The 16857-nt window shown below is 42.0% G+C and overlaps 1 protein-coding gene across 5 annotated transcripts in view; it reads right to left on the bottom strand.

The window, feature by feature from the left end:
• LOC140485661 (serine/threonine-protein phosphatase 2A 55 kDa regulatory subunit B gamma isoform) overlaps window positions 1–16857 on the bottom strand; it is a 337293-nt gene that overhangs the window by 17324 nt on the left and 303112 nt on the right. For all 5 annotated transcript variants that reach the window (XM_072584052.1, XM_072584050.1, XM_072584051.1 and 2 more), the window contains one exon: window positions 14610–14701. In XM_072584052.1, the coding sequence (XP_072440153.1) occupies window positions 14610–14701 (92 nt within the window). The remainder of the gene's footprint in view (window positions 1–14609; window positions 14702–16857) is intronic.

Genomic DNA, 16857 nt, shown 5'->3' on the forward strand with positions numbered 1-16857 from the left:
ATCTCCACATTATAACAGTGACTATTGTCAATTACATAGCCATAACATTTTTTAAAAATGTTAATCTGACCTTTTAAAATGGACACAGTATCTACAAGATGTCACATGAATAGGTTCACTGAATCATGGTCATCAAAACTGCAGGAGAAAGCGAGGATGCAGATGCTGGAGATCAGAGTCAAAACCTGTGGCACTGGAAAAGCCCAGCAGGTCAGGCAGCATCCCAGGAGCAGCAGAGTAGATGGTTCAGTCATAAGCCCTTCATGAGGAGCGTGTGTGGTGCTGGTAGTGGTGGGGGTGGGGGTTCAGAAGGGTGGAGTGGATAGGTGGGAAGGAAGATGGACAAGTAGGACTGTTCAAGAAGGCAGTGATGAGTTAGAGGGTTGGATATCTGGGATAAGGTAGGGGAGGGAAGATGAGGGAACTGGTGAAATCAAGGATGCTTCTATGTGGTTGGAGGGTCCCAAGGCAGAAGATGAGGCACTCTTACTCCAGGCTGGGATTTGGCGGTAGAGGCAGTCCAGGACTTGCATGTCCTTGGCAGAGTAGAAGGGGGAGTTGGAATTGATTGGCCACAGGGCAGTGGGGTTGTTTGGTCTGTGTGCCCCAGAGATGTTCTCTGAAGTGTTCTGTGAGTTGGCACCCTGTCTCCCCAATGTACAGAAGACCAAAGAGAGCAAAGGACATAGTAGATGAGGTTTTAGATGCGCAGGAAAATATCTGCCAAATGTAGAAGGATCCTTTGGGGCCTTGAATGGAGGTGAGGTGGGAGGTATAGGCACAGGTTTTACACCTCTTGTGGCCACAAGAGAAGGTGCTGGGAGTGGAGGGTGGGTTGGTGGGGGACATCGACCCAACGAGGAAGTCGCAGAGGGAATGGTCTGTGCAGAATGCTGATAGAGGTGGGGAGGGAAATGCATCTCTGGTGGTGGGGTCTGACTGTAGGCAGCAGAAATGGCAGAGGATGATGCATTGTATTCGGAGATTGGTGGTGTGGAAGGTGAGGGGGTTCTATCAAAATTGCAGACAGGGTAGTGCCTTATCATCAATCCATAAAGGAGACTGTTAGAATTCAGTTAAACCTTGGGAATAAATGGGTCCTTCCAAAGGTGTGAGAATTGAAAGCTTCTGAGAAAGAAAACAACAAACTGGAAGGACACCCAGGGTATAAGTTACTTTGACAAACTATTGTTGTATAAACAAAGTTAACAGAACAGCCATCTTGAGTTTTGACTGGAATAAGAGGCTGTGAGGCAGGGTCATCAGAGTTTAGATTAGTGTGGTGCTGGAAAAGCACAGGTCAGACAGCATCCGATGAGCAGAAAAATTGACGTTTCGGGCAAAAACCTTCATCAGGAATTGAACTCGGTGGACTGCCCAGCCAGGAAATCCAACACCTCGTATACTTCAACCCATGGAGAGAGGTTACCCTTGCATGCAGATAACGCTCAACTAAGTACGGTTTCATCCTCTTGACTGCTGCCATGCCTTGGTGTTCTTTCAAAAACTCTCAATTCTTGTCATATTCCTTAAAATAAACATGCCTGATGTTATGATGTCCCAAATTTGTTAAAGCCAATGAAATGCTTTTTGAAGTGTAGTCACTGTAGTAATGGAAATGCAGCAGCAATGGAGGCAATGTGGGTTGAGGGGTACATACTGACATGGATACCCAAGAGACCTCTCCTGCTCTTCTGTGAATTTTGTCCTGGAACCTTGAAGATCACCAGAGGTTTCAGATATTGTTTTTGTCTAACACCCCATCCAAACAGCAGCATCTCAAATAATAGAGTATCTCCTCAGTATTGCGTGGAAGGAGTAAGTTTAAAACCCCAACAAAGCTCTGTTTGGATCAAGTAGAATGTTAAAATTTTAAAAAAACTCAAACCCATGTCCAAAAGGCCTCAGAGTGAATGGGGAGAGAAGCGAATAAGTAATGTGCTGACATGCCATGCCCACATGTCAGCGCTATGCCAGATAAAACATTGACTGAGCAACCTTTCTGGGCCTTGCGTCTGAAAGGTGGTGGCAGCTTCAGTCTTCTTGAACTGATCAGTTCACAGGGCCTCAGTTAACATGCAAAGTGCCGTAAGGAAGGGACTTCCAGTCATTTGGCCCAGCAAATGTGAAGGAACAACAATATATTTCCCAGTCAGAATGGAGTATGGCTTGGGAACCTTACAGGTGCTGGTACTCCCATGTAGCTGCCGCCCTTGTCCTTCCAGATGGTAAAGGTCACAAGTTTAGAATATGCTTGTCAAAGGAGCTGTGGCAAGTTACAGCAGTGCAGCTTCTGTCGATATTACACACTGCTGCCACTGTGTCTCAGTAGAATTAGATTAGAATTAGGTTTGTCACAGTACTCAAGTACAGGGAGACATGAGTAGGGCAAAGTGTGTACAAAATCACCATTTCCAGCACCATCTTAGGCACAAAGGTACCTAGTTACAATATCTAAGGTATAAGTTAGAAAAATAAAAGGTATTAAGGTAAATGTTCAGAGTTACAGTCCTTCTGAAACCAGGGGGCTGTGCTGGGACACAGCCAGGGGCCCCCGAGGACCACGCTGGGACACAGCCAGGGGCCCCCGAGGACCACGCTGGGACACAGCCAGGGGCCCCCGAGGACCGCGCTGGGACACAGCCAGGGGCCTCCCCGAGGACCGCGCTGGGACACAGCCAGGGGTCCCCCGAGGACCGCGCTGGGACACAGCCAGGGGCCCCCCGAGGACCACGCTAGGACACAGCCAGGGGCCCCCGAGGACCGCGCTGGGACACAGCCAGGGGCCTCCCACAGCACTACACTGGGACACAGCCAGGGGTCTCCCACAGGACCGCGCTGGGACACAGCCAGGGGTCCCCCGAGGACTGCGCTAGGACACAGCCAGGGGCCTCCCACAGGATTGCGCTGGGACACAGCCAGGGCTCCCCCCCCCCCCCCCCCCCACCCACCCACCCACCGAGGACCGCGCTGGGACACATGTCACTAAATCAACAAAATATATTCATCTTGTAGCTTGCATAATGAAACACGGCATGCACTTCACAGGAATCTTATCAAAATAAATCTAAAACTAAGCTACATAATGGCGATATTAAGCAGATAACTAAAAGCTTCAAAGGCATTGGTTTTAAGAAGCGATGCATTAGAGAGGCACAGAGGATTAAGGGATGCCATTCTTGAGTTCAGAGGGCATGAGCCTATTGGCCAGTGGTGGAGCAATTAAAAGCTAGGATGGGCAAGTGTCCACAAACAGATCAGAGCAACTACCTCACGGGGATGTCGGATTGACAGTAGTTCCAGGGATGGGAAGAGGTGAGGGATTTGAAAACATGGACAGGTAGTTTTAAATCTAGGCATTTTTCAGGTGGGAGTCAAAATAGGTCAATGAGCTTAGGAGGTGATGAAGAACAGGACTTGGTGCAATATAGGATCCAGTCAAACTGAGTTTTGGGTGCTGTTACCTTCAAAGAGGGTGAAAGGTGGGCTAGAAATATTTTTTCTATTCATTGCTGACTGGGCCAGCACTTGTTGCCCATCCCTGATTGCCCAGAAGGCATATAAGACTCAACCGCATTGCTGTGGGTCTCAAGTCATGTATAGGCAAGTTCAGATAAGAATGGCAGAATTCCTTCCCTCAAGGTCACTAGTGAACCAGATGGGTTTTTATATGGATTACTAGCTCAGTGACATTGTGCCATTACCTCCCCTCATTGAAATAGTCAAATTGTAAAGGCAAAGGCAGAGATAAAGTTTTCAACAACAAATCAGCATAGGCAGGGACAGAGGTGGGTAATGTTACAGAAGTGGTTCTTATTGATGAAGTAGATTTGCAACTAGCAGTTTATTAAGGGTTCAAATGTGATGCTGAGCTTATGAACAGTGAGTAGGCCTCAGCCCATTCCCAGAGACAGAGATAGAGTTGGCAGTTAGAGAACAGAGTTTGTGGCAGGCACTAAGACAGAGGCTTTGGTGTCCCCAATATCTAATTGGGGAACATTTCTGTTTTTCCTATACTAGATGCCAGTCAAATGATCTAAGAATTTAGACAGTGGAGGGATTGAGTGGGATAGTGGTAGGAAAGAGCGGGCTGTCATCAGCGTATATGTGTAACTCAATACGTTTTTGGATGATGTTGTTGGGGAAATATAGAGATGGAAAATAGAAGCCAGTCGAGGTTAGACCCATAAAGGCTCCAGAGGTCATGGGAAAAGGATCCATTGAATGTGATTCCCAACCAAGTGAGTACAGTCCGGTGTAGCTGGATGAAGGGTAGGTGATGGAGGAAAAAGGTACAATCAAGGCTACAGTCAGGTTGACAAAGACAAGGATGGACAGGGTTACCTTTCTCCTAGTCACACACAATGTCGTACTTTGTGACTTTGGCAAGAACTGTTTCAGTGCTGAGAGAGGCTAGAAATCTGAACGAAAGAATTCCCATTATGAGTCTGAATTCGGCTATTTGCAATTTTGATTTCATACTAGACCTGAAGGTAAACATTCAATTATATTTACAGTCCCTCCAGCCCATTACGAACACCTAATTCCATCTCTGTAACATTGCCCAACCCTGACTCTGTCTGTTTTACAAATGATGAAACCCTTAACCACATCTTTTCAATAACATCCGCCTGGTCGACATCCTACATTTAATCCTCCAAAAACCTTTAGGTCACCCAAACTTCAACTGTTCTAATTCACACAAAAATATTCAAACATCACGTCTCTGCTAACTGAGCGAGGCTGGTTCCATTTGAAAAATTTCTAGAGTTTATAATCCTCATCAGTGTTTTCAAATTCCTCCACAGCCTTATCCTTCCTCCTGTCTGTAGCTTCATCCAGCCTCACAACTCTGTGAGATGTCTATGCTCCTGTAACGCAGGCCTTATTTATCCCCAAGTTTAAACTTTTTATTATTCATGACCACTGCAAATACTCCACAGCTCTGCAAGCCCTTTCCTAAAGCTCTATACTTTGCTTACTTATTTTAATATAACTCTTAAAATTTGCTTCTTTCACCAAGGTTTTGGTCATTTGGATTAATACCTTCGTATGTCATTTGGAGTCAGAGATGTACAGCATGGAAACAGACGCTTCGGTCCATCCCGTCCATGTTGACCAGATATCCCAACCCAATCTAGTCCCACCTGCCAGCACCCAGCCCATATCCTTCCAAAACCTTCCTATTCATATACCCAACCAAATGCCTCTTAAATGTTGCAATTGTACCAGCTTCCACCACATCCTCTGGCAGCTCATTCCATACACGTACCATCCACTGTGTGAAAAAGTTGCCCCTTAGGTCTCTTTTATATCTTTCCCCTCTCACCCTAAACCTATGCACTCTAGTTCTGGACTTCTCGACCTCAGGGAAAAGACTTTGCCTATTTATCCTATCCATGCCCCTCATAATTTTATAAACCTCTATAAGGTCACCCCTCAGCCTCAGACGCTCCAGAAAACAGCCCCAGCCTGTTCAGCCTCTCCCTGTAGCTCAAATCCTCCAACCCTGGCAACATCCTTGTAAATCTTTTCTGAACCCTTTCAAGTTTCACAACATCTTTCCGATAGGAAGGAGACCAGAATTGCAAGCAATATTCCAACAGTGGCCTAACCAATGTCCTGTACAGCTGCAACACGACTTCCCAACTCCTGTACTCAATACTCTGACCATTAAAGGAAAGCATACCAAACGCCTTCTTCACTATCCTATCTACCTGCAACTCCATTTTCAAGGAGCTATGAACCTGCACTCCAAGGTGTCTTTGTTCAGCAACACTCCCTAGGACCTTACCATTAAGTGTATAAGTCCTGCTAAGATTTGCTTTCCCAAAATGCAGCACCTCGCATTTATCTGAATTAAACTCCATCTGCCACTTCTCAGCCCATTGGCCCATCTGGTCCAGATCCTGTTGTAATCTGAGGTAACCCTCTTCGCTGTCCACTACACCTTCAATTTTGGTGTCATCTGCAAACTTACTAACTGTACCTCTTATGCTCGCATCCAAATCATTTATGTAAATAACAAAAAGTAGAGGACCCAGCACCGATCTTGTGGCACTCCACTGGTCACAGGCTTCCAGTCTGAAAAACAACCCTCCACCACCATCCTCTGTCTTCTACCTTTGAGCCAGTTCTGTATCCAAATGGCTAGTTCTCACTGTATTCCATGAGATCTAACCTTGCTAATCAGTCTCCCATGGGGAACCTTTTCAAACGCCTTACTGAAGTCCACATAGATCACATCTACTGCTCTGCCCTCATCAATCTTATTTGTTACTTCATCAAAAAGCTCAATCAAGTTTGTGAGACATGATTTCCCATGCACAAAGCCATGTTGACTATCCCGAATCAGTCCTTGCCTTTCCAAATACATGTACATCCTGCCCCTCAGGATTCCCTCCAACAACTTGCCCACCGGTCTATAGTTCCCTGGCTTGTCTTTACTGACCTTCTTAAACAGTGGCACCACGTTTGCTAAACTCCAGTCTTCCGGCACCTCACCTGTGACTATCGATGATACAAATATCTCAGCAAGAGGCCCAGCAATCACTTCTCTAGCTTTTCACAGAGTTCTCGGGTACACCTGATCAGGTCCTGGGGATTTATCCACCTTTAACCGTTTCAAGACATCTAGCACTTCCTCCTCTGTAATCTGGACATTTTCCAAGATGTCACCATTTATTTCCCTACAGTCTATATCTTCCATATTCTTTTCTACAGTAAATACTGATGCAAAATATTAATTTAGTATCTCCCCCATTTTCTGTGGCTCCACACAAAGGCCACCTTGCTAATCTTTGAGGGGCCCTATTCTCTCCCTAGTTACCCTTTTGTCCTTAATATATTTGTAAAACTCCTTTGGATTCTCTAATTCTATTTGCCAAAGCTATCTCATGCCTTTGGGATATTTTGCTACATAAAAGACACTATGTATCAATGATGCGAGGTGTATAATTTATACATATTAATATCACTTATTTTAAAGATTGAAGTTTAAACTAGTGGCATGTTGGCTTTGATCTAGGTGATTTTATAGTTAATTTGTCTATCTTTCTGGAACCATAATTTTAAAACAAGTGTCTCAGAGCAGATAACTGAGAGCCATCCAGGGGTGATTAGGGGAATTTGTTTCCTGAAAGAGTTTCAGGGGAAGACAGAGCAAACACTGGAAGACATGCTTTTGCTCATGAAAAACCACAGATAGGAAAACATTTATGTTCAGTTTGCAGATGACCTGGTTGGGGGTCAGATGTAAGAACAGTTTATTAAACTCTCAAGAGCAGAAAGTAAAAGAAACAGTTTCACAAAGCATAGATATGATACAAAAAAGAATGCTCCCTGGTTCTGTACTATAAAATGCTGATGTGAATATTTGGGATTGTTTTGTGTATTGAAATCTTTCAAATTACATTCTATGCAAATCGCTTGGTTTGTTCTATTTTATCTTTTTTGTATAATAAACTTCTGTTTCAATGTTAAAACCAGATCTGTAGCATTGTGTTTCAGTGAAAGATCAGAGTGTTAACTTAAAAATACATGATCTATCAAGCCAGATTTTGGTTTGGAATCTACCTCGTCCATTAGAAACATCAGCTCGGATCATAACCATAAATATAAGTTGTTATTGTCATTGTTGTGGAAACAACTGTTGTTCCATTGAACACCAAACATAAAGACAATGAGATGACGCACAGTGATAAAATTTAATTACTAAATTTAAAATTGAAAAAGATCAAGTAATGGTGACCATGATAACTATCCCTGATTGTCATAAAAACTCATTTGGATAACTTCAGGGGAACAAAATCTTCCAAGCTTGCCTGGTTTGGCCAATGTGTAATTCCAGATTTATAGCAATTTAACTAATCTCTGAAATGGGCAAAAGTGAGGACTGCAGATGCTGGAAACCAGAGTTTAGATTAGAGTGGTGCTGGAAAAGCACAGCAGGTCAGGCAGCATCCGAGGAGAGGGAAAATCAACGTTTTGGGCAAAAGCCCATCATCAGGAATGGAGGCAGGGAGCCTCCAGGGTGGAGAGATAAATGGGGGGGTGGGGCTGGGGAGAAGGCACCAACGAGTACAATAAGTGAATGGGGGTGGGGACGGAGGTGATAGGTCAGAGAGGAGGGTGCCAACCTTCCCCACCCTCCTCTCTGACCTATCACCTCCGTCCCCACCCCCATTCACCTACTGTACTCTTTGCTACCTTCTCCTCAGCCCCACCCCCCATTTATCTCCCCACCCTGGAGGCTCCCTGCCTCTATTCCTGATGATGGGCTTTTGCCCAAAACGTTGATTTTCCCTCTCCTCGGATGCTGCCTGACCTGCTGTGCTTTTCCAGAACCACTCTGATCTGATCTCTGAAATGGCTCAGCAAGCCATGGAGTTGAAGGATAATAAGGGATGGACAATAAATGTTGACCCGACCAATAATTTCCACATCTTGTGAAAGAATAAAGAAAAAATTCTCCAAAGATGATGTTCATTATGCATTCATACACATGCTCTGTAAAGAAAATTGAATTTTCTTTCAAATATAACTAAAACAATCAAATCAATCAAAGAAGTGGGCTTTAAAATAAAGGATTTTACTTAAATTAATGTTTAATGATTGTATTCCTTTGAAAAGAAAGCATGATCTCAAAGCTTGATCTCCAATACCCAAATCACTGCTGGAAGCCATCAAAGCAGAAATCCTGGTCATAAAGACAAGAGACCTACCTACGAGCTTTAAAACTGAAGCAGCAGTTCAAGCAATTGATGCGGCAGAAAATCAATATAAAAAGGAATACTGCACCAGATCTTCATTCAACAGGGTTTCAAAATAATTCCAAGTTATTAGGGTGCCTGCATACCCCCCACCCTACCTCCTCCCCCCTCCCGCATCTCCAAGTATCACATCATGACAGACAATCAATTCATAGAATGTGAGATATTTAGTTATAGTTGAACTCTACCAATGAGCTTGACACAATCATATTTGCTTCCTTGAGACCTTATGGTCAAAGTTCCCCACATCAGAAAGATGTCTTGGCATGATAGCTTCCAGCTGTGATTATCTGGAGCACTGCCTCATGTCAAAAAAAAAAATTCACTGCACTTATTTCAACACTGTAAATAGACAGTGAAAAGCTTCTGCTGTCACCACAATCCAGGCCATTTTGAACAGTTTAAGAACAGAAAAGGTACAACTGAAAGTCTATCTTCATTCTGCCACCTCCAGCATGAGTTAGAATCATCATCACATGTATAACAGAGACTATGTCACAAGCAGCATGATAATGACAGAGACCAGTCAGCAGTTTACCACTCTGCTGTGGGTATTGATGAAGGGTTCATTTAAAATACAGAAATTATATACAAAAACAAGGCTATTCTACATTGAAATTGAACAAACATGGATGGTAAGAGTTAAAACTTAAGAAAAAAAAGGATTAATTTTAAAACAACAATATTTAGCATATTGTAAAGTCATTTGATAATGTGTTCTGCATTTTATATTTTTGAACATTATCCATAACAGCATATTTGTGGGTTTGGTTGATTCCTGCTGTGCTGTAATGCTTTCACTAATGAATAATTTAACAATGGTTACATCTGAAGAAAATTAACTTAAAGCAGATTCAACTATTAAAAACTATTATTATATCAGCCTTTCATTCCAATTCAATATCAAACATCCAGCAATAAATTTCACCCTTACTAGTCACAGAGTCATAGAGATGTACAGCATGGCAACAGACCCTTCAAGTCCAACCTGTCCATGCCAACCAGATATCCCAACCCAATCTAGTCCCACTGCCAGCACCCAGCCCATATCAAATAAGAAATCCCAACAGAAGTTGTATATTGTAGTATCTGTCTCTCAAAATGTTCAATGTTTGTTTGTGATTTCAATTAAGAGAATCCAGAATAGAATATACTCTCAGATATTCTAAAATACGACTGACTTTCTTCAGCATTCATTCCATTTTTGCCTTGGTGCCACCAACTTGAACACTGAACCTGTTTAGAATGCTATTGCATTCTGGCCAATAAGGTGAGGAGTGTCCTCTGTGTCAAATTGGAATTCTGGGTAAGGATTGAAATGGGAGGCAGGGAGAGGCGTAGTACTTATTGCTGGAGTACTGATAAATTCACACAAGAGGAAACCAAACATACTTCTACTTATATATTTATATGGTACCATGCATATTTTCACACAGTTCACAATTCTTTTCAACCAATTATTTGCTTTTGAAGTGTCACTTGCTAGATAGGTTAGCCAGGCACCAATTTACATAATTCTTGAAGAAGGGATAATGCCCAAAACGTCGATTCTCCTGCTCCTTGGATGATGCCTGGCCTGCTGTGTTTTTCCAGCACCACATTTTTCAACTCTGGTCTCCAGCATCTGCAGTCCTCACTTTCAACCAATTTACATACATCAAGATTCCACAAAGCAGCAAGATGATGAATGACTTAATCTACGAGATATCAATTGAAGAATAATAGGTGACCAAGATACTAGCAGAATTATTAATCAATAAAGCTTCTCGTAAGCATGATGTTGCTGTCGTTTGGCAAGCACACCCCTTATGCCGAGCAGAGGCCGAGTGCCAACTCTAACACCTCTTTGTACCTTATAGTGGATTATTACCACCACCACCACCATCACCGCCTCACCTCAAGCTATTGTTACCAAGAGTGTCACTCTAAACGTTGTGGAGATTTTTTCCTTCACATTCTCCAGTCTTCTAGGCACACAGCCTGGTTCCACTTCCATTGCAAGATATACAAACAAAACTGTCCTGATAGACCAGTGTTTCAGTCTTTGCTACACTGCAGAACAGTGGGTTTTTTTAAACCCAAATTCTATTAATTCTCCATCCCAACTCCCAATCTAACTTCTGTGCTCAATCTTCTGTACAGTTTCAGTGAAGATGAACATTAGCTCAAGAAACAATAACTCAATGTGGCTCTCCAGGTCTCACCGTTAAACTTGAAAATTTCAGATCCTGACCTCTGGTCACATTTGCTTTGGTTGCCAGATATTGGCCATAATTCCCATTTACATCTTCTATCAAGCCACCTATTGTTTCTTTTCTTGTTCTGTTAGCATCTTCTTTTGTGTTGAACATCTTCCCTTTTGTAACTTAATATTTCTCTACCAAATCACAGAACTACCTTGCTGTCTATTAGCCTACCCACTACTCTGCCCTAAACTTGCTTAAAGCCCTTTAATTCATGGGACCTGGGTGTCACTGGAAAAGATACCATTTGTTGGCTATCCCTGACTGTCCTTGAACTGAGTGTTTACTAGGTCATTTAAGTAGGCAGTTCAGAGTCAAGCACATTGCTGTGGATCTGGAGTCACAGGTCAGCCAGATGAGATAAAGATGGCACATTTCATTCCCTGGAGAACAGTACTGAATCAGATGGGATTTTAGTCAACATTTACGATCAAAAGATAGCAGTCATGGTCAGCACAACTGAGAATAGCTTTATATTTCAGATGAACTGAACTTAAATTCCACCAGCTCCCATCGGAGGACTTTCGATGTCTGCACATGGCCTCTGGATTATCAGTTCGCAGTGATGTTACCATCAATAAAACCAGGCCCCCAGTCTAACCTAAGGCCAGCAACCAGGAATGTTAACTCTGCTTTGCAAATGCTACCTGCCATGCTGAGTTTTTATTTCAGATTTCTAGCTTACCCAGAGTGAGGAGTGCTATTAGATATGTAAACTCAAAACAGCAGAATTGGTCTGTACCCAATGAATAAATAAAATAATCTCATTTCCACCACATCCCAGACAAATCAAACTCTCCCTTCTGCCCAATCTGAACTACCATCTCTCATTCAGGATGGACACTCTCACCACAAATGGAGCAGCTTGCAACTGTTCTGCTTAGTACTGCTAAGGCATTTGAATAATACTTGATAATATAGCTTGGTTGGGTTCCACCCATCTGTTCCTTTCTACATTACTGTACAACCTAATTAAGAACCATCAACAAGCTTACATATACCACTACCCTATTCCTTCATCTCCACACAAAGAAATGTTCATTTAACCAAACATCCAAAACATCACAGTAGGGTAGAAACGTCTCAGTGAGTCAATCCATGTGTAATGTGGCACTGCCCTGCAGAATGTATCTGCCCCCTGCCAGACCAGGCCTTTGAAGGCAATAGCGAGTTTTGAGAAGATTTGTCACTCAAGTTGAGGTTCTGGATGTACGTTTGCTCGTTGAGTTGGAAGGTTCATTTTCAGATGTTTTGTCACCATACTAGTAATATAATTAGTGACCCTCCAGTGAAGCACTGGTGGTATGGCCCACTTTTTATTTAGGTTTCCATGGGTTGGTGATGTCATTTCCTTTTCCTTTTCTCAGAGGGTGGTAAATGGGATCCAAGTCAATGTGTTTGTTGATGGAATTCTGGTTGGAATGCCAAGCTTCTAATAATTCTCTTGTGTCTCTCTCTTTGGCTTGTTAGGATGGATGTGTTGTCCCAGTTGAAGTGGTGTCCTTCCTCATCTGTATATAAGGATACTAGTGAGAGTGGGTCATGTCATTTTGAGACTACTTCATGTTCACGTATCCTGGTGGCTAGTTTTCTGCCCGTTTGTCCAATGTAGTGTTGTTACAGTTCTTGCAAGGTATTTTGTAAATGACATTAATTTTGCTTGTTGTCTGTATGGGGTCTTTCCAGTTCATGAGGTGGAGTTTTAGCATGTTGATGGGTTTGTGGGCTACCATGATACTAAGAGGTCTGAGTAATCTGGCAGTCATTTCCGAGATGTCTTTGATGCAGGGGAGAGTGGCTAGTGTTTCTGGGCACATTTTGTCTGCTTGTTTGGGTTTGTTGCTGAGAAATCTGCAGACTGCGCTTATTGGGTACGCATTCTTTTTGAATACGCTGTATATATGATTTTACCCTGCTCTTTGTAGTTCCTCTGTGCTGCAGTGTGTGGCAGCTCGTTGAAATAATGTTCTAATGCAGCTTTGTTTGTGGGTGTTGGGATGATCGCTTCTGTAGTTCAGTATTTGGTCCGCATGTGGTGTTTTCCTGTAGACGCTGGTCTGAAGCTCCCTATTGGCTGTTTGCTCTACTATGACACCAAGGAATGGCAATTTGTTGTTGTTTTCCTCTTCTTTAGTGAATTTTATGCCAGTAAGGGTATTATTGACAGTCTTGAAAGTTTCCTCTAATTTGTTTTGTTTAGTGACAACAAAAGTGTCATCCACATAGTGGACCCAAAGTTTGGGTTGGATGGTTGGCAGAGCTGTTTGTTCGAGTCTCTCCATTACTGCCTCTGCTAAAGAACCCTGATATTGGAGACCCCATGGGCGTAGCGTTGGTTTGTCTGTTTTGTAAAGTGAAGTGGGTGGTAAGACATAGGTCCACTAGCTCAATGATATTGTCCTTGCTGATGAGGTTGATGGTGTTTGATGTATGCATCTGTGATTCTTCTAATAGTGTAGTCAGTGTTTCCTTGGCCAGGTTGGTGTTGATGAATGTGAATCCTCTTCTGCCTTGGTGAATTTGTTGGTCTTCAGGAACTCTCGAGAAACCCTAGCCACTCTCCCCTACATCAAAGACATCTCAGAAATGACTGCCAGACTACTCAGACCTCTTGGCATCATAGTAGCCCACAAACCCACCAACACACTAAACAGCAGTAATTAATTTGACAGACCCCACACAGACAACAAGCAAAACTAATGTCATCTACAAAATAACTTGCAAGAACTGTAACAAACACTACATTGGACAAGCGGGCAGAAAACTAGCTACCAGGATACATGAACATCAAGTAGCCACAAAAAGACATGACTCACTCTCACTAGTATCCTTACATACAGATGAGGAAGGACACCACTTCGACTGGGACAACACATCCATCCTAGGATAAACCAAACAGAGAGACACACGAGAATTCCAAGAAGCATGGCATTCCAACCATTGTTGACATTCTATCAACAAGCACATAGACTTGGATCCCATTTGCCACCTCCTGAAAAAAAGAACAGAAAGCGATATCACCACAGGAAATGACATCACCACAAAAATGGCATCACCAACCCAAGGAAACTTAAACACATAAATGTGGGCTATACCACCAGTGCTTCTTCCGGAGGCTCACTGATGATGTTACTAGTATGGTGACAAAACATCCGAAAATGAACCTTACAGCTCAGCGAGCAAACTTACATCCAGAACCTTGAAGAAGATTTCAGTTTTCTGCTGGGAATTAAGAGAAATAATGTGGAATAAATGCATCAAATGGAATAATCTTTCACAATCACAGCACACTAAATAGTTCTCCAAACATATTGATCCAACTTTCGGGGGTCAAAGTGGTCCTTTTCTATTCACACTGAAGTTAAGTTAGGAAAGCAAGGTCTAATACCTCAAAATAAGGCCTCAAATTCTTGTGGAACATGAAAATGCCCTGACTTATAGTAATGAGAATCCATGACGATTTGTTACAGGTCCAATGAGTATGTGGCATTGACCGCCATCTTCTAACTCAGAAAGACTCAACTGCTCAGGAACCCCAGAACAAGCCGTTTACATTATTATGCCTGGAATTAAATGAAGATTCAAGAATACTGACCTGTCTGAGCCATTCCATGCACATTCAAATTTGTCAAAGATGCAGTCATTCTCGTAAAGAGAGCATAGCTTACTCCGGAGGTAATCGTGAATCTGTTATCAAGATAACATTAGATAATGAGAAAGATTCTATGGCAACAGTAAATTATTAGCAATTGACAACATCATAGAATCACAAGTTTTAAAATCAATTTCAATTGAAAAGTGAAAGTATAATCAATGCAATTCTTCTCATGTGCCAGAATCAGTGATCAACTATGTGAACGCTTCAAATGACTATCATAGCAACGCTAGACAACCCTTTCCTAGCTAATAAACTCAATTACCATCAACTATTCTGCTCATGAAACTTTCTAAAGACAATATTGCTCTCTCAGGGTATTTATAAATGCCTTTGTGACTGCAAATGTACACCCGATGTATACCACTCTCTTGATCATGAACTGCTGTTAAATACAAAGTAATATGACAATGAATTAATAGCACTAGATCAGTCAGGCTGACTATGGCAGTCAATAGAAACTAGAATATGCTTCAGATGTAAGCCATTCTGTGGCAGTGAATACACACGTGATTGAATGTAATAGATATGGATTTATGTTTATTATATATATATATATATTGCCCTGGAGTATTAGGTAGAAAATTAGTTTTAAAATTGTATGCCTGCAATAAGTGTTTTCCATGATTCACCTACATTTCATGTCACAGACACCAAATAGAATACTGCATACCACCTGATGCAGGAGTAACATTCTGAAAGCTAGTGCTTCCAAATAAACCTGTTGGACTATAACCTGGTGTGGTGTGATTTTTAACTTGGCATACCTTAAAATCAGAGTTCCAAATGTCATTTAAGGGATTTTGGCATACTCTTTTACACCCAAAAATCATCACTTGGTGAGGTGAGAGTTAATGCATTTCTGTTTTATAATCACAAAATAGGAATTTTTAACCAGGTAGGTACTACCCTTTTTACTGCACCTCAGATCTCAATCTCAGGTATCAATTAATATTAATAACAGACAGTGCTGATTACCACAGCATTCACTGTATTAGCCCCCATATGGTTGCTCCTGATTCTATACAAGTTTAAGCCAGGAATTCCACATTCATTTGCGTGGAATTCATTAGATCAACGATTTCAAGTTTCTCATAGCTCCTAGTTGGTTGAGCTTTCCTTCAGTCACATGTTTAAAATTACTTTCTCTCTTTAGCAGAGTCCTGCTCCTCCCTTCCATCCTCCTCCTCCTTTAAGGCAAATATAATTATTAACATGCCTTGTTAATTAATCTTGAAGGACATAAAAATAACTGGAATACGGCCTCTCAATTTTTTGACTGATTTAGTCTGGGGGAATGATTGCTCAGAAAATACCTCATTTTTAAAAAAAACTGGCTTTTTTATTTTCTGTTAAGTGATTTATTTATTAAGAGAATTTGATAAAAGCATAACAAGATGCAAGAGATGGTTTTGGTGAGGCATTTCTGGGCTCACATTTGAGAGAATACAGAGTGACTTCAGGACCAAACTGAAGGCAGCTAACTGGGTTTAGTAAAACAATCCATTCCAACTCTTTGCCATTATAGCAATAAAAGAAGAGTATCTGCCTTCCAACACTTAGTGCTTCAAAGTCAGTATTTGTTGAGCTATTTGTCCCAATGTCAAGTAGAGATATCACAGAGGAAGTAAGCAAAGCCCTTAAAGAATCAATAAGTTACTGGTTTTGGAGAAAAAAAATGAAAATAAAGTTCAAACATGCCCTACAGGGTATGTAGGTTTTGAGAGTGGCTTGGTTAGCTCGGGTAGATGTAAGGAAGATAAGGGAGCAGAAGCAAATGAAGAAAAGGTGCAATGGCAGACTTGAATTCAAGGAGGAAAACGTGACATTCTTTGTCCCAGTCAAGTCTGGGCCTCAAAGGTGTATTTGCCAATCAATAAATACATTTCATTTCTAATTTGAAAATTATGATGGCTACAGTGTGACTTTACATATTGACTCATGCTTTGATACAAGAAACCTTCGTGTCCCATAAGTTCTTCCAGAATTTCCTATTGTTTGGTTTCAAACAAAATCTCCTGGTTTACCTCCATAGGGAGGATCATTCTTTTTGCCTGTCTTTCAAGGGTTTTGACTGTGCAAGGCCCTATTGAGTGACTGGCAGGAATTTGGAGGGCTGCTGAGTATTGCAAAGTGAACATGGTTTAATTGATTTTGTTTTAACAGTGAAGAAGATCAGATGACTGGA

This window comes from Chiloscyllium punctatum, chromosome 14 (genome assembly GCF_047496795.1).
Source record: "Chiloscyllium punctatum isolate Juve2018m chromosome 14, sChiPun1.3, whole genome shotgun sequence".
NCBI classification, from domain to species: Eukaryota; Metazoa; Chordata; class Chondrichthyes; order Orectolobiformes; family Hemiscylliidae; genus Chiloscyllium; species Chiloscyllium punctatum.